The sequence below is a fragment of the Schizosaccharomyces cryophilus genome, assembly GCF_000004155.1.
Source record: "Schizosaccharomyces cryophilus OY26 unplaced genomic scaffold supercont4.5, whole genome shotgun sequence".
In the NCBI taxonomy this organism is placed as follows: Eukaryota; Fungi; Ascomycota; class Schizosaccharomycetes; order Schizosaccharomycetales; family Schizosaccharomycetaceae; genus Schizosaccharomyces; species Schizosaccharomyces cryophilus.
Genome location: NW_013185628.1, coordinates 699,584 through 711,539, shown reverse-complemented (window position 1 = coordinate 711,539; position 11,956 = coordinate 699,584). Strand labels below are relative to the sequence as shown.

At 35.8% G+C, this 11,956-nt stretch overlaps 9 protein-coding genes across 9 annotated transcripts; 3 read left to right on the top strand and 6 right to left on the bottom strand.

The window, feature by feature from the left end:
• Positions 1 to 32: 32 nt before the first annotated feature.
• On the top strand, positions 33 to 2,316 carry SPOG_00572 (SAM-dependent methyltransferase). The gene is made up of 3 exons (XM_013168747.1): positions 33 to 428; positions 607 to 657; positions 703 to 2,316. The coding sequence occupies exons 1-3, from the start codon at positions 234 to 236 to the stop codon at positions 1,363 to 1,365; spliced, it is 909 nt and encodes a 302-aa protein (XP_013024201.1). The 5' UTR covers positions 33 to 233; the 3' UTR covers positions 1,366 to 2,316.
• SPOG_00573 (uncharacterized protein) lies at positions 1,284 to 2,105 on the bottom strand. The gene is made up of 2 exons (XM_013168748.1): positions 1,699 to 2,105; positions 1,284 to 1,653 (listed from the first exon to the last, which is right to left on the bottom strand). Exons 1-2 carry the CDS (start codon positions 2,071 to 2,073, stop codon positions 1,423 to 1,425), a joined length of 606 nt encoding a protein of 201 aa, XP_013024202.1. The 5' UTR covers positions 2,074 to 2,105; the 3' UTR covers positions 1,284 to 1,422.
• On the bottom strand, positions 2,278 to 3,559 carry SPOG_00574 (N-glycosylation protein). The gene is made up of 3 exons (XM_013168749.1): positions 2,934 to 3,559; positions 2,830 to 2,879; positions 2,278 to 2,759 (listed from the first exon to the last, which is right to left on the bottom strand). The coding sequence occupies exons 1-3, from the start codon at positions 3,138 to 3,140 to the stop codon at positions 2,384 to 2,386; spliced, it is 633 nt and encodes a 210-aa protein (XP_013024203.1). The 5' UTR covers positions 3,141 to 3,559; the 3' UTR covers positions 2,278 to 2,383.
• SPOG_00575 (tRNA-splicing endonuclease subunit catalytic subunit Sen2) lies at positions 3,425 to 5,968 on the top strand. Its single transcript, XM_013168750.1, has 2 exons — positions 3,425 to 4,596; positions 4,640 to 5,968. The coding sequence occupies exons 1-2, from the start codon at positions 3,747 to 3,749 to the stop codon at positions 4,945 to 4,947; spliced, it is 1,158 nt and encodes a 385-aa protein (XP_013024204.1). The 5' UTR covers positions 3,425 to 3,746; the 3' UTR covers positions 4,948 to 5,968.
• Positions 3,669 to 5,950, bottom strand: SPOG_00576 (Bfr1 binding protein). The gene has a single exon (XM_013168751.1). It carries the CDS (start codon positions 5,797 to 5,799, stop codon positions 5,014 to 5,016), a length of 786 nt encoding a protein of 261 aa, XP_013024205.1. The 5' UTR covers positions 5,800 to 5,950; the 3' UTR covers positions 3,669 to 5,013.
• Positions 5,969 to 6,198: 230 nt separating the features above from the next.
• On the bottom strand, positions 6,199 to 6,864 carry SPOG_00577 (60S ribosomal protein L37). The gene is made up of 2 exons (XM_013168752.1): positions 6,557 to 6,864; positions 6,199 to 6,500 (listed from the first exon to the last, which is right to left on the bottom strand). The coding sequence occupies exons 1-2, from the start codon at positions 6,789 to 6,791 to the stop codon at positions 6,442 to 6,444; spliced, it is 294 nt and encodes a 97-aa protein (XP_013024206.1). The 5' UTR covers positions 6,792 to 6,864; the 3' UTR covers positions 6,199 to 6,441.
• A 145-nt stretch (positions 6,865 to 7,009) lies between these two features.
• SPOG_00578 (COP9/signalosome complex subunit Csn2) lies at positions 7,010 to 9,450 on the top strand. Its single transcript, XM_013168753.1, has 5 exons — positions 7,010 to 7,384; positions 7,433 to 7,527; positions 7,585 to 7,666; positions 7,716 to 7,776; positions 7,831 to 9,450. The coding sequence occupies exons 1-5, from the start codon at positions 7,362 to 7,364 to the stop codon at positions 8,884 to 8,886; spliced, it is 1,317 nt and encodes a 438-aa protein (XP_013024207.1). The 5' UTR covers positions 7,010 to 7,361; the 3' UTR covers positions 8,887 to 9,450.
• SPOG_00579 (ubiquitin-protein ligase E3) lies at positions 8,773 to 10,134 on the bottom strand. Its single transcript, XM_013168754.1, has 3 exons — positions 10,002 to 10,134; positions 9,707 to 9,961; positions 8,773 to 9,653 (listed from the first exon to the last, which is right to left on the bottom strand). The coding sequence occupies exons 1-3, from the start codon at positions 10,083 to 10,085 to the stop codon at positions 8,946 to 8,948; spliced, it is 1,047 nt and encodes a 348-aa protein (XP_013024208.1). The 5' UTR covers positions 10,086 to 10,134; the 3' UTR covers positions 8,773 to 8,945.
• A 69-nt stretch (positions 10,135 to 10,203) lies between these two features.
• SPOG_00580 (SMN family protein Yip12) lies at positions 10,204 to 11,468 on the bottom strand. The gene is made up of 3 exons (XM_013168755.1): positions 11,120 to 11,468; positions 10,668 to 11,022; positions 10,204 to 10,591 (listed from the first exon to the last, which is right to left on the bottom strand). Exons 1-3 carry the CDS (start codon positions 11,281 to 11,283, stop codon positions 10,406 to 10,408), a joined length of 705 nt encoding a protein of 234 aa, XP_013024209.1. The 5' UTR covers positions 11,284 to 11,468; the 3' UTR covers positions 10,204 to 10,405.
• Between the last annotated feature and the right edge of the window lie 488 nt (positions 11,469 to 11,956).

The following is an 11,956-nucleotide window of genomic DNA, read 5'->3' as shown; positions in this document are numbered from 1 at the left end:
TGCTCTTCTTCAACAATATGTCCTTCCAATATGAATTTTGTTCTTCAGTTATATAAATCAATTAATAAAAGAAACTATATGCAAACTTGACTCCGATTCGATTACTTTCGCTTGTCTTGACTGAGCATACTTTGTATAGTCGTAAAGTTACTATGAGCGAGTCACCGTATTTAGAAATCTGTCAATGATCAGAAGCAAACATCTAGAAACCAAGTAAAAATGCTTCATGAAAAATGAATATCTTTCAGAGAACAGCCTTTCTGGATAGCTGGAAAAAATACTTGGTAGGAAGTACGAAATGGCAATTTTGTGCCACTACTTTGAATGAAAAATGCTTCTATTCGACGAAGCAAAGAATAGGGAAAAAAAAGACTCTGTACTCTTTTAGAGCTTCTTTGGAAAATGAATATTTTAAATTTTTGGAAAGTGTAAGTTTTCGAAAATTACTGATTGAATAAATACGTTCGCTCTGAATTTGTTTGTTGCACTACTGAATACTGAATACTTTATTCTTTTATTATTTTCTTTCGAAAATTGAGGGAAATATATTCAACCTAGTCACAATTGAGAGCTTAATTTGATAAACAGCTAACCAAATGGTTTTAGATACAAGAGAAGGAAAAAATGTTTGCACCAGGTCAACTCGTTATTAATTTGGTAAGACCTTATTTTGGAAAGGATCATCATTACTAACATGGCAAGGGATCTTCTCCTGGAATATGGAATAATGTTGCTTCTCAACACATAGGCTCTGAAGGAAGAGTTGTTTCTGTTGATATTATTCCCTCAAGATCTCCCGCCAACTGTAGCACCATACAGGGGAATTTCCTGAGTATGGCTATTCAAGATGAAGTTGTAAAAGCAGGACTGCGCGCTAGAAAACTACAAGAAGCATCTGCACAGTACGGTGATCCCTCCTCCGTGCCTTATCTTCAGTTGGCTATTGAGCATGAAGCGGCCATGGAAAACCAGGAATCCTTGCTAAAGGAATTACGTGCAGATGTTGTTATAAGTGATTTAAATCGTCCGTTTCCAATGGTTCAGGGTTTTGAATTTTGTATTTCAAAAACACCTTATTTGGCCATGCGAAATCGTGAGCTCTTAACTGTTAAAGATCACATGAACTCTTTGTTTCTAGCACAATCTGCCTTAATTTTTTCGTTACGTGGCTTGAAACCATCAGGGACATTTCTTTGTAAAGTCGTGGATGGTCCAAATCTTCCTAGCTTACTGGAAGATTTGACGATGAGCTTTTCCAAAGTTACTAAACATAATATGAAAGGTGTATTTGAAAAGGAGAACTCAGTTGTTTATTTATGTTCCGGGAAAATATCAACACCACCGATAGAGTTACTCAACGTCTAACTCTATCACTTATATTCTTGGCATATTGGAGACGGGATATAGGTTATGATTCTTAATTCATGCTTCATCTATAGAAAGGATTTGCTGAGCAAACTTGTTCTGTAAACAGCGGTCTACTAATTTTGTTATATACTCCTGCATGTCTCGAATTGACTGTTTTAAATCTTTATTTTCAGCTTCCATCTGAAGTATGCGTGATTTGTTGCTTCCCATTACTTCACGAATTAGCTCCTTTCGAATGATTTGCATCTCTTCTTGCTCCTTTTCAGAAACTGTGTCTGAAATAGCCTATTTTGTGTTAAAATATATACATATAATCAGAGTTTCTTTTACCATCTGTAATAATGTCATCTGAAGACGCTCGTTCGCCTCTTTTAAGCGTTGAATTTCACTGAGCAAGTCCTTTTCGTTCCCTCCGAAACTGTCTGTTCTACATTTCTTTTCAGTCAAGATAGTACTGCTGGTATTTGTATCTCTTGCCGTGCTGAAGTTTTCATTCATATAGATAAAAGGAACATCCGATTCGCTAAGTTCTTGCTTTGATGTTTCAGCGTCCGAAAAATATTCTGTATCTGCTGAACTTTTGTTCCTTGTTTGTTTCTTTATCGCATAGTTTGAATTCGAGCTAGGGCGGTACTCTTCATTTGGCGCAACAGATGAGGATATATTAACTATATCTGTTCGATCCTTAAGAATGATATCTTCCATTTTTCTTTTCCAAAGCGTAAGGAATTATGGTCGTTCAGTTGGAGTGGTATCAGAACTTCTTTCGACATAAACAAAAATAAACAAACAAAACGAATTACCGCTTTTTCCGGAGCACTTTGTTATTATTTTTTTACGAGAATTAAATACTAAAGCAATTGACTTGAATGATTATTTACGTTACTTCTATTCATTTTCCCTCTTGAATTGTTTGCACCAGATAATAAAAATAAGTATATTAACCTATTAAAGAAAGTATTAAAAAGATAAAACGTTAAACTTTATAAAATTAAAGCAAATTTTTGTAGGCACATCAGGTACCTAAAAAATAAATTGGATCATTGTAGATCTGCCATAACAGCATTAACATTGTAAAAAAACTAGCAATTCCAACAGGAACGACAGCAAATACTGTAATTTCTAAGAAATCTAAATTGTGTCTGCTTGAAAGAGAAGTATTAGCGGATGACGAAGACGGAAATGGGACAGTACGGGTAATGGGGGAGGTGATCCAATCTTGAACAATATAAGAGGCTGTCTGAAAGCAGGAAATTGCAATCCAAGCGGGAAGCAAAAGTGAATTGTCGCCATGAGTGATAAAATTAACACTCAAAGACACAAACGAGAAATTAATCACATTAAGGGATAATAAACGTATAATAGTTGGTCCGATAGAATAATGAATAAGCCTAAGCATTAGCACAACTCACCAACGCCCGCATAGTAGCTTAGCTACTATTTTCAGATAATGTCACATACCATTTTAATAGAAACCCGGTAGTTAGTACGAAAGATAAATACCCTGAAACCTAAACCATCGATGTAAGCTTACAATCGGAGTGAATACTCACAATCCAACATACAATTGTCCAGAGTGCAGAAGTCAATGCCAGCCATGCACGTCCATTACCAAAAAAGAAAAGGTGTAAACATTTCAAGCACCAGTATACAGCAGGAGCTAGCGATAATGTCCTGGTAGCAATAAAGCAAAAGACTATAAAAGGATGATTTATACCAAGAGCTTGTGCAGGACGAGGATTTGAAACCACGGAACCAAGATACCGCCTCATAATCTATATATATATATATATATATATGTATATTATTTTTTTTTAATTTCAAACAAAAAATCATAAAGAAGATCTATCAGATTCGAAATTACTCATAAATTGTCTATGTTTTCAATGCGCAGAAAAGTATATTGGACACGATTGCTTTCGATAAAATAATCAAACGCTTCGTAATAGTAAGTGATAGGATTTAAAAACTCAAGAAATCCTGTATATTTTTTTTGAACTGAATATAGTGCATATAACTATCATAGCATCACTTATTCAATTCTTATTAAATTTGGGAAAAATCGGTATTTTAGAGATCAGCAAATGAATTCATGATCAAAATTCAAGATATAGACTTAATTAAAAAGAAAATTGACCGCTTCATTCAGACCTTCGATATTGGCTGAAATTAGAAGCAAGCATAGTGGAGCATTTTACCAACGCAATTGATGGAGACCCGAATCCTGTTTTTAGGTATTCTGTGTCAAACTAATGCTTAATTAACTGAAAAGTCTTTAATTAAAGGATTATAGAAAAGAATTCATATAATTCTATGGTAGGGTAAGGTACTCTGGGTCAAATTACAAAATACCATCAGTAATCTAAAATTTTATCGAGATGTCAAAGGTGCATGAAATATATAAAGCTCCTCTTCCATTTTCATTAGCTCCACCGCTGCCTCCTATAATTCCCACAAATCCTATCACTTGGATTCCCTATATTTATTATTACTTATTTTCGAGGACACCTAAACAAATCCCTGTACAATGTTCAGTGGACGTCGGTACTTTAAGCTGTCTGGTAACAGACAAAGAAAGTATAAAGAGACTCTGGACAAGCGGATTCTTTGGAAAAGGGAATCTTTCCAGAAGTGAGCCAACGTGGCACGTTCGAACAAAGCGATCGCTAGGTCTTTTGGGTTTCGATGAAGACTTGGTGGCCGAAGAGATAACTGCAAGAAGAAGGTTGCAAAGAAAACGATTTAAAGCGCAACGAGCATATAGGGAACAATGTGCGCGGCAACGTCAATTGTGTATTGAACGTGGAGAAGAAGTCCCAGATTATCTCAAAGAAGATGCCGAGCTCCCAAAAGAATTAACCGAACCTCTTTCTTCATCTTTGTCTGCTCAAAATCCCTCTGAAGTTACTTTTGTGCCCGAACTTGAGCATTTACAATTGACATTTCCTGAGGCATTTTTTCTATCTTCTCTAGGAACTCTAGTTGTTAATGGGACAGATAATTTTTCATCTACTCCTTTGCTTCACGTCTTTGCCGAGCTTACTGCCAAATCCCCAGGATTCATCACGGAAATTTGGAACGAATTCCCTGGTACTTCTTTCAGTCAACTTGATCCTAGCAATTACATTCGTCCAGACAACACATTCCTTGTAGAGCTTGCTGCATATTATTACTTTCGCCAACAGGGATGGGTGGTAAAAGGAGGAACAAAATTCTCAGTGGATTATCGTACGTTGTTTGTGAATGAATAGAATTTTCTAACCTTTTTTAGTTCTCTATAAGAGAGGCCCTGTGTTCAGTCATGCAGAATTGGCAATTTTATTACTTCCTTGCATAGGAGATTATCAAAAACAGAATCTGAAATGGCATGAACTGCATTGCCTTAACCGCACAATTGGCCAAGTGAAAAAGACTCTTGTATTATGCTATGTTCAGTGTCCAGCACCGGAAAAGTTTAAAGACCTCTGGCAACGGCAAAAGAATATGGATCCATGGGAATGGTCAAAATTAATCCTCAGTAATTATTCTATTCAATGCGTGACGTTGCGCCGCTGGGTTCCTGACAGAAACAGGGATTAATGATAACAAAAGAGAAAAAAAGTTAAGATTTGTGAATAGATATCAAAAAGATTCGTTCTTTGTGCGTTAAGGAAGTATTTGATCGTAAATATTAAGCATAGATGTATACCATGCTTGAACCTTTCTCTTTGCATCGTCTCCAGGAGAACGCATTTCCATAGATTCACGTAGATGGTTAGAACGTTGGTGCAGATGACTATATTCTTTTTCAAGTAAAGAACAGTTCTTCCTCAGCTGGTCTAAGCGAACTTCATCTCTTTCCAACTGTGAGTTGGTAAACTTTATCGAATCATCAGTAACCAAAAGCTCTTGTTCTAAGACAGGAATCTTTTCCTCTAAGTCTGGAAGAATGGGCGTCTTAATTAGGTTATCTTGGTCCAAGTCCTGTAGCTCTTTTTCCAATGTTCTCAATTCGGCTAATAGTGTTTTTGCTTCTTTGGATTCTTTTAATGTTGCATCGTACTTTTGAGCAATTTCATTACACTCAGAAACAATTTCTTTCTTTAATGATTCAACCTCGTCTTTTCGTTGTTTCAAACGAAATTTCAGCTCTGATATCGTAGACTCCAGCTTTTCATTATCTTCTGGCTCGACTAGCAGAGGAGGGTCATCAAGGATTGCACGTAAATATCTTTCTTTTGTTCCTTGTTCGATATATGAAAACTTGAGTTGAGAGAAGAATTCCTTGTACTTTTTGAGCTCTTGTTCAGTCGATAAACCTGATTGCTCATTTACACTGGACGAAGCTGATTCAGCCAACGCTTGGGGCCCTTTTGCCAAAAACGAGTCAATTAATTTTTCTTGATTAGAGAAGGACTCTTGCTCCGAGTCCATACGAGAATGTTCCGACATGTTTGAAATTTTATCGTGGCATTGAGAAACCGGATTGGAAAGAGTGATTCTTACTTATTTATTCTACAAGGAAAAGACTTGAGGTCATAAGTGTATACAAACTATTGAAATGATGAATCCACCTTTCAGATAGGCAAGAGGTGTAAACAATAAATACTATGAGAGCGACTGTAAATAACAAGTAATCTATGCTAGACTTGGTTTTCAATAGTTAAAACACGAATAAACAAGAAAGCTAACAGTAAACGATAAAAAAACAAGCAGATAAAGAAAAAAGATGAAGCAATTATCAGATTTTCAATGACAAACCCGACATTATTAATGTGATTCTAATGGAGATCTGCTCAAATACATAACATACAATAAAGGAATAAACTACATCCTGTAAGTGCTCAGCAATGGGGTTGCTTTTTACTTTTCCTCAGTTCATGCTTTCACCAATGTGTTGTTTACTTTATCATCGGGACTTCCGCTACTCAGATGTATCTACACACTTAAAAACAGTACATTAAAAAAATGAAAAGAACACAGATTAGATTTCTCTCCCAAAAACTGCCAATAAAAACGGATCCAGTCAAAGAATACAAATTGTACATCGCAACAGGGATCCCTCTTCCGAAAAATGTCCTGAATGCACTAGATTTAAGCAGAAGAAGCAGCGGGATTAGCCTTGGATCCAGTAGCGGGCTTGTTGCCAGTACCTAGATAGTTGATTAGTAAAAGAACACGGTCGACCATCTAAACGAATATCACTTACGGAAACCGTTGGTAAAGCTACGGTGAACCTTCTTCATATGTTGCATACGACCAGTACCGGTAGTCTTTCTTCTCTTGGCCTTAGCACCCCAGTTGAAGCTGCGGGTCTTAGCGGAAGGATAACCACAGGAAGCACAAGTGCTCTTTTGCTTGTGGAAAGAACGCTTTCCGCAACGACGGCAGAGGGTATGAGACTTATTGCCTCTTTTACCCATCGAAGATGTACCCTTAGTCATTTTTGCTGCTGCTTCTTGAAAATGTCAGGGCCTTTGGCTGAAGAGAAATATTTTACATACTAGAGCCTCACGTTTCGTTGGTGTAAAAAGACAGTCACGATTTCCCTTAACCATACAGTTCGTTGTTAACTTTTAGGATGTAGCAGCGTGCATCGGTAAAAATAATTACGTTTATCTGTATCGTTAATAAACATCTGTAGTCGAGCGAAATGGAATGAGTTTTGTTTGCAATTTACCTTTCGCATAGTACAGATCCTTTGGATTTTTGAACAATGAAATAGAAATTTTCTTTGATTCTATATGCTCACATACAATCTCTCGTTAATTCGCTCAACCTTGCCTCTTTGTTGCAAACATTGAAGGGTACATATGCTAAATGACGCTTTTCGATATGCATATTACTTTACTTTACTAAATATCCATTCATACACATATAACTGAGGATTGTTTCTCTTGGGTCTTTACTAATATGCATGAATTTACTTATCATTCTATGGCTTCTTTACTAGTATGATATATCAATAGTAGAGGAATACCGAAACCAACCAATTCCAAAGTAGTAACTATAGAATGGCGGACGATTTTATGTTAGAGTAAGTGGATTCTGTTCAGTGTTGAAATAATCGGACTAACAAAAGAAGGGATGATGAAGATTATGAGTTCGAATTTGAGGATGACGATGATGAGATGGTCGAACCGGACGTGGATATTGAGAACTCTTACTACAATTCAAAAGGTAGATTATTTTGGTGATAATTATTTTGTTGAACAAGCTCTTACAAATTCAACCTAGCCTTAAAAGAGGATGATGCTGGTGCGGCTGTTAGATCATTTTTGGAGATCGTCGACAAATGCAAATCCGAAAAGGATGAATGGTAAATGTCTATGATATCTCTACGCTCTTTTTGCTAAATAACCTTATAGGGCGTTTAAGTCTTTAAAGCAGGTTTTAAAGATTGTGTTTCGTACTGATCAGCTTGATGAGGTATGCATCATTGCATATGAAAGCGGCTCTTTGCTAACTTATTTTTTATCATAGATGCTAAAGCACTATCAGAAACTGCTTGAGTTTGCAGAATGGCCGAGTATTACGAAAAATTATGCAGAAAAATCGATATATAACATCGTGGATTATGCATCGTCTTCTACAAATGCTCAATTCTTGGAAAGGTTTTATGAAATTACAACTCACGCTCTTCACAAGTTAAATAATGAACGACTAACACTGAAAACGTTAATGCACGTAGCCCGATTTTTCCTTTCGCAAAAGAATTATGTCAAATTTAAGTCTCTTTTACGACAAATGCATCTCCTTCTTTCGAACGAAAACACCGCCGTTACAGACCAAAATAGAGAGACACATTTGTTGGAACTTTATTCGCTAGAAATACAAATGTACTCTAGTCTCGAGGATAATAAACGATTAAAAGAGTTATACCAAAGCTCTCTTAGAATTAAAACCGCAATCCCTCACCCTAAAATTATGGGCATTATTCGCGAATGTGGTGGTAAGATGCACATGCAGGAAGAACAATGGTCTGAAGCTCAAACAAATTTTTTTGAATCCTTCAAGTGTTACGATGAAGCTGGCTCTATGGACCGTATTCGGGTGCTAAAATATCTTGTTTTATCCAATATGCTATGCGAATCTGAAATCAATCCTTATGATTCCCCCGAGACTCAGCCGTACAAAGAAAATCCGCACGTCTTTGCTATGACTAAATTAGTGGAAGCATACCAAAAACGTGATATTAAAGAGGTGGAAAAGGTACTACATGAGCACCGGCAGGATATCATGGAAGATGAATTCATTCGCCAGTACGTTGATAAAATCCTGTATAGTATCAGAAGTCAGGTTTTGTTGGAAATGATTCAACCGTATTCGACTGTTCAATTAAGCTTGCTAGCTGAGAAGCTTGCTGTAACTACGGAAATTGTTGAACAATCACTTATTGGACTTATTATGGATAGAAGAATTCAAGGAAAACTGGACATGATTCATGAAATTTATGTAAAACAAAGCCCGTTAACTATATTAAGTGATGAATTAACAAAAAATACTCAAAAACTTTGGTCCGATATTGCAAAGAATTAGTAACTTGAATACATCAGGTACCTTTTATTTCGTTACGTGATGGGCCTTTCGGCATTATATTATACCATTATCCTCCAAAAAGATTTTTCTTTTCTGACCAATTTCAATTTGGAAACCGGACATATGAAGGGATTATCTTTTAGCCAGCTCTGAATGCATGGATAGCAAAACACGAAGCCAGTAGATAAAACTGCTGGATTTTTAATACTATGACCACAGATTTTACAAATATTCTTTGTGGAAGATGTATTGTCGGCTGAAAGCTCTGGTGGCTCAAGTTCAGTAAATGCAACTCTTCCTTTCTTGATTTGAGTGGCATAGTCATTTGTCTGCCACCAGTCTAAGACTTGGACTAGAGATAAAAATATGCTCATCGAATTGTCCAGAAATGAAGGAAGCGTATAAAAACGAAGTGCTTTCTCGGAAGTTCGATTGGGAATCTTAGTATCGTAAATAAGACGTTGCTTTAATAAATGATCAACAGGATTTGAGAATGGTATCGTACCCAAAGCAAATAAAACGTAATAAGCCCATCGAATACTGTTGTAAAACTTTGATCCAAATTGAAACATAAGTTTTAGTATGGACAAAAGCCTTTTCAGCTTTAGTAGAATCTTCGAACGAAAGTTTAGAGAAGGACTTGGATGGACTTGATGACCTTCATTTTCTGAATTATTATGTTCGACATTGTAACTTGCTCTCAACTCTAGCAGCCTTGTACTATGTGACAATGTTTTTATTTTGGAAAATAAGTATGGCAGACAGTACTAAAAAAAAAAAGTTAATATGAATGGAGCACATTCGAATACAGAATACTTACGCTCAAAAAGATTTTTGCTAAAATGTTTATTTGACTTAGCTGAACAGCCGATTTAACTTCTTCCGGAAATGTATTGACAAGACCTCCTGCGTCTTTCACAGATTTCACTCGCTTTAACTGAAACCTCCTTTCAACTGATGTAGCATTCCATTTTTTTAGGCTTCGATATTCAAAAATAACTTTCAAAACACAATGAATGTCGTCTAAGGAGTTGTAAATACGTAACAACTGTCTAGGATGTCTATGTGTGAAATACTACGACTTCTTAGTATAAGAAATTTTTAACTAATCTTACTGCAAAAATATATTTTATAGATGGTAAGACCAATTCATCAATTTCTTGCACTTGAAGAACCTCTAGCAAAGACGGGCTTTCCATGGATTTTTTATTTTTCGACGACTGAGGTAAAGTGATATATGAAAATATTGTTCATGTGAAAATTACGTTTTTAAATATTATCGAGCTGTTATAGAAAGATTAAGTTTAATTATCTTTTTCCTTTGATTTTTATTTGAAAAATCGCCTATGCTGGACAAAAAGGTTAAATGATTCCATAAAAAAATAAACCCATAGTAATAAAACGTGATTAAGTGCGACTAAAAGACTAACTAATAATTAAAGTTACGATCTATAATATACTAAACGTTACATATGGTTTTGTTATCGACTCCTTCAGCAATAATGGCAGGGAGGAAAAACTATAGCAGATCATTCTGACCATAACGAAATACCAAAACAGCGTTCAAAGTAGATGCTGATGTTTGAATGGACGGGAAGGTAGTATGTGTACTTCGTAATGATCGTAAAGCAGACCTCAATGTGGATATATCTTCACCGTTCAAAATATCCGGAAGTTTACAACAAAAACAAAATAACCATTGAGACTATAAGAGTGTTAACAAAGAACTCCTATAGAATAATTTGCGTATTTGAAAGAATAAATAACTGAAACTTGCTTACCTGTACATCAAGAGAATCATTTTCCAACCAATAAGCACAGTTCTCAAAAATATCCAGAATAGTAGCTAAGTCGGTGCTCGCTATAATAGGCCACGAAGGGATCTTGTTAGCTATAGTATGCCTCCATTGCTGTAGAGTAGAAGGTAATGTGGAATTGTCTAACAACAAATCCAAAGGGTAAGTAGTTAATTTTTTGTTTTTTTCCTCCACAATGTGATAGAGATCCTTCAGTAGAGGTTCTTGAGAGCAAACAGAGTGTGTTGGATCTGTGTACAAAGGCTTATGCGGTATGGACTCTGGTTTCTCCAATTTTATGCCTGCACTTTTAAAGGAATTCAGAGACTGAGCTTCTTTTCTAGTTGGATTAGCAAGGTTACTTTTCATATTCCAGTGAATCAAGGTTACTGGAAGGCCTTCCTTCTTGATTGACTTTTTTAAGGGCCAGTTATTACCTTACGGCGGCAAGATAGTCTAAACCATCGAGAGGAATTCCAATGTCTTGTGAATCAACTTGATTCTCAATTATTTCTGGAAATGCGCATCGCTGATTTGTTTCATCGTCTAATGGTGCCGTTGCCTGAGACTTATGGAAAACGCGCTTCCTTTTCATTGCCATATTGGACGTACGTTTGTAGAATTTCTGCAAAGTTTTCAAAGTGGAGTATGTGTAAGGTAACTAGTAAGAAATACTCTCCATGTGGTTGGTTTTAGTAAAATACTCGATCGCGTATTCGAGCGCAGAAAATTGGTTCAAGCAATATGAAAGGAATCCATTTTTCATACTTTTTCTTTCCTGCCAATTTTTTCTAAGCAAAAACAATAGAAACGCGTTTTTCCTCCGGTTTGTTTATTGTTTACATTCATTGATTTGGGTACTGTAATATTTAATGAAGTGAATTAATGACTTTTATTTACGCTGTGATTCATCTGAATACTTCTGCGGTATAGAATTATAAAATAATAAAACATATTGTGTCAATTGTACAGCTTGAAGCAAGGGTGAACCAATGCTATGGCGTAAACAAACAAGCCAAAAAAAAATAAAAAAATTTAACAGATATGGGCAACGCGGTAGTGTTTAAAAGTAATTTACCCATACAAAACTTGCAGTTTTCAATAAAAGAATAACAGAAAATGACAAATATTCATATTTGAATTTTTGACACCGCCTTTTGTTTACGCGACTTGTCATTTTTGAGCCAAAGTGTAACACTTGGTTAAACAAAGCGAATATCCCTTCCACGTGTCAATTTCTTTTATTTTTTTATTGAAAAAACAAGGAAGAACCA